General features: G+C 41.5%; 1 protein-coding gene across 1 annotated transcript in view; it reads right to left on the bottom strand.

Annotated features, from left to right (window-relative positions):
- The window catches only part of LOC107301027 (activated CDC42 kinase 1-like), a gene marked incomplete at its 5' end in the record, with an annotated part of 9,629 nt that extends 8,915 nt beyond the window's left edge, over positions 1 to 714 (bottom strand). The window contains one exon of the mRNA XM_015830297.1: positions 522 to 714. Within this exon, the coding sequence (XP_015685783.1) occupies positions 522 to 714 (193 nt within the window). The remainder of the gene's footprint in view (positions 1 to 521) is intronic.
- Between the last annotated feature and the right edge of the window lie 1,787 nt (positions 715 to 2,501).

The following is a 2,501-nucleotide window of genomic DNA, read 5'->3' as shown; positions in this document are numbered from 1 at the left end:
AAAAAGTGTGGGATCCTTGGTACTCTCTGAGCTTGGTGGTTTTCTTGCAGACGTTTCATGACCCAACTAGGTAACATCATCAGTGCTAGAAGGGAGGAGGAGGAGGAGGAGGAGGAGATAAAGTGTGGGATCCTTGGTACTCTCTTGAGCTTGGTGGTTTTCTTGCAGACGTTTCATGACCCAACTAGGTAATATCATCAATGCTAAGAGGGGAAGGAATTATATTGTTTATAAACAAAGAGCAAACACCAATTTCTATAACTGATGATGTTACCTAGTTGGGTCGTGAAACGTCTGCAAGAAAACCACCAAGCTCAGAGAGGACCGAGGACCCCACAGTCCTCCTCCTCCTCTGCAAACTCCTCTTCCTTCTAACCCTGATGACGTTAGCTAGTTGAGTCATGAAATGTCCGCAAGAAAACCACCCAGCTCAGAGAGCACCAAGGACCCCACAGTTACACCCTGCGCTACAGAGATTCTTTTGCATTGGGCGTTAACTATTGTTTGGCTTTGAAAACTACCGTTCCCAGCATGCACCGGTGTGGGAACACCAGACGAAAGGCATTCTGGGTCTCGCAGTTCTGCAACACACACAGTGAACACGTTAGATGAAATTTCTTACTTTTTATCCTTCCTGGGAGCTGAGTAGGCCTGGCAGGGTTCAAATCCAATCCTAGGACATCCGGGGGGTCCATGGGATTTCCCAGGTACAAGCTGCAGAAAAGGAGAATGGGAAAAGAAAGAGGGAAAAAGTTGAAACAAGCTACTTGCTGTGTGCAGGTATAGGGTTTCCTGCCTGAACAGAGGGTTCCAATTCTGTTATTCTATTCTATTCTATTCTATTCTATTCCCTTATTCTATTCTATTCTATTCCCTTATTCTATTCTATTCTATTCTATTCTATTCTATTCTATTCTATTCCATTCCCTTATTCTATTCTATTCTATTCAACATTCCTATTCTATTCTATTCCCTTATTCTATTCTATTCTATTTTATTCCCTTATTCTATTCTATTCTATTATTCTATTCTATTATTCTATTCTATTCTATTGCTTATTCTATTCTATTCCATTCCCTTATTCTATTCTATTCCCTTATTCTATTCTATTCTATTTTATTCCCTTATTCTATTCTATTCTATTATTCTATTCTATTGCTTATTCTATTCTATTCCATTCCCTTATTCTATTCTATTCCCTTATTTTATTCTATTCTATTGCTATTCTATTCTATTCCCTTATTCTATTCTACTTTATTCCATTCCCTTATTCTATTCTATTCTATTGCTATTCTATTCCCTTATTCTATTCTATTATTCTATTCTATTGCTTATTCTATTCTATTCTATTCTATTCCCTCATTCTATTCTATTCTATTCCATTCCCTTATTCTACTCTATTCTATTCCCTTATTCTATTCTATTCCATTCCCTTATTCTATTCTATTCTATTGCTTATTCTATTCTATTCTATTCCATTCCCTTATTCTATTCTATTCTATTCTATTCTATTCTATTCCCTTATTCTATTCTATTGCTTATTCTATTCTATTCTATTCCCTTATTCTATTCTATTGCTTATTCTATTCTATTCTATTCCATTCCCTTATTCTATTCTATTCTATTTTATTCCATTCCATTCTATTCTTATTCCTAATTTTAATTCTATTTCTAGTCTAGTCCAACCCCCTGCTTGAGCAAGAGCAGACAAGTGACTGTCCAGTTTTTCCTTTAAAACCTCCAGTAATGAAGCACCCACAACTTCTGGTGGCAAGTAGTTCCACTGGCTAATTGTCCTCACTGTTACTAGGAGGTTTCTCCTTAGTTCCAGATTCACCTCGCATGGCTCACCAATGACCAAATCAATCCATCTTCTGGCTTTGCACAACACAACACCCCGCGCCACAAAACGCGCCCAATTTGTTTGCACAATATGCTAAACCACAACACAACACCCATCCACACACCCTAATTGTTCACACTGAATCAGGTCGAGAAACATCCTGGAAAGAACACACGCCAGCCGCTCCTGAGTTGCGGCCCGGAAAACTCTTTTGCATCGGTTGTGGGTCAACCGAGGCTGTTTGCGATAAACCAGCTTAACAGGTCATCTGAATGCTTCAGCGAGGGCCGGAACCCACGTGCAAACACACACAACTGGTTGGCAGCCAACCAACCTCAACACACCCACCCCAGGTTATCACGTCAAGAGGCCAAGAGCTGGAGTTGCGCAACCGAGCCGGCTTGGAGGAGGTGCGCAACTCCGGGGCCAAAAACCACACACCCACACCCACACAGCCCGAAGCTGTGTGTCCGACGGATCTTACGTTTCGGCAATCAAACCCACCGTGAAAGGCAAGGTTTGTGACAGCAGAGACCGAGGAAGGAAGCCACCCCCTTCCTACACAGGATATGGGGGGGAATGACGCGTCCTGCCCATGTCGCAAGTTTCGCACCCGTTTCCAGGGCAAACTACACCTCATCCAGCGACGTGGGCGTAG

Source organism: Protobothrops mucrosquamatus, unplaced genomic scaffold, assembly GCF_001527695.2.
Source record: "Protobothrops mucrosquamatus isolate PMUCROS unplaced genomic scaffold, P.Mucros_1.0 scaffold9645, whole genome shotgun sequence".
In the NCBI taxonomy this organism is placed as follows: Eukaryota; Metazoa; Chordata; class Lepidosauria; order Squamata; family Viperidae; genus Protobothrops; species Protobothrops mucrosquamatus.
The sequence above is the reverse complement of the archived record's forward strand: the minus strand, read 5'-3'. Positions and strand labels throughout refer to the sequence as shown.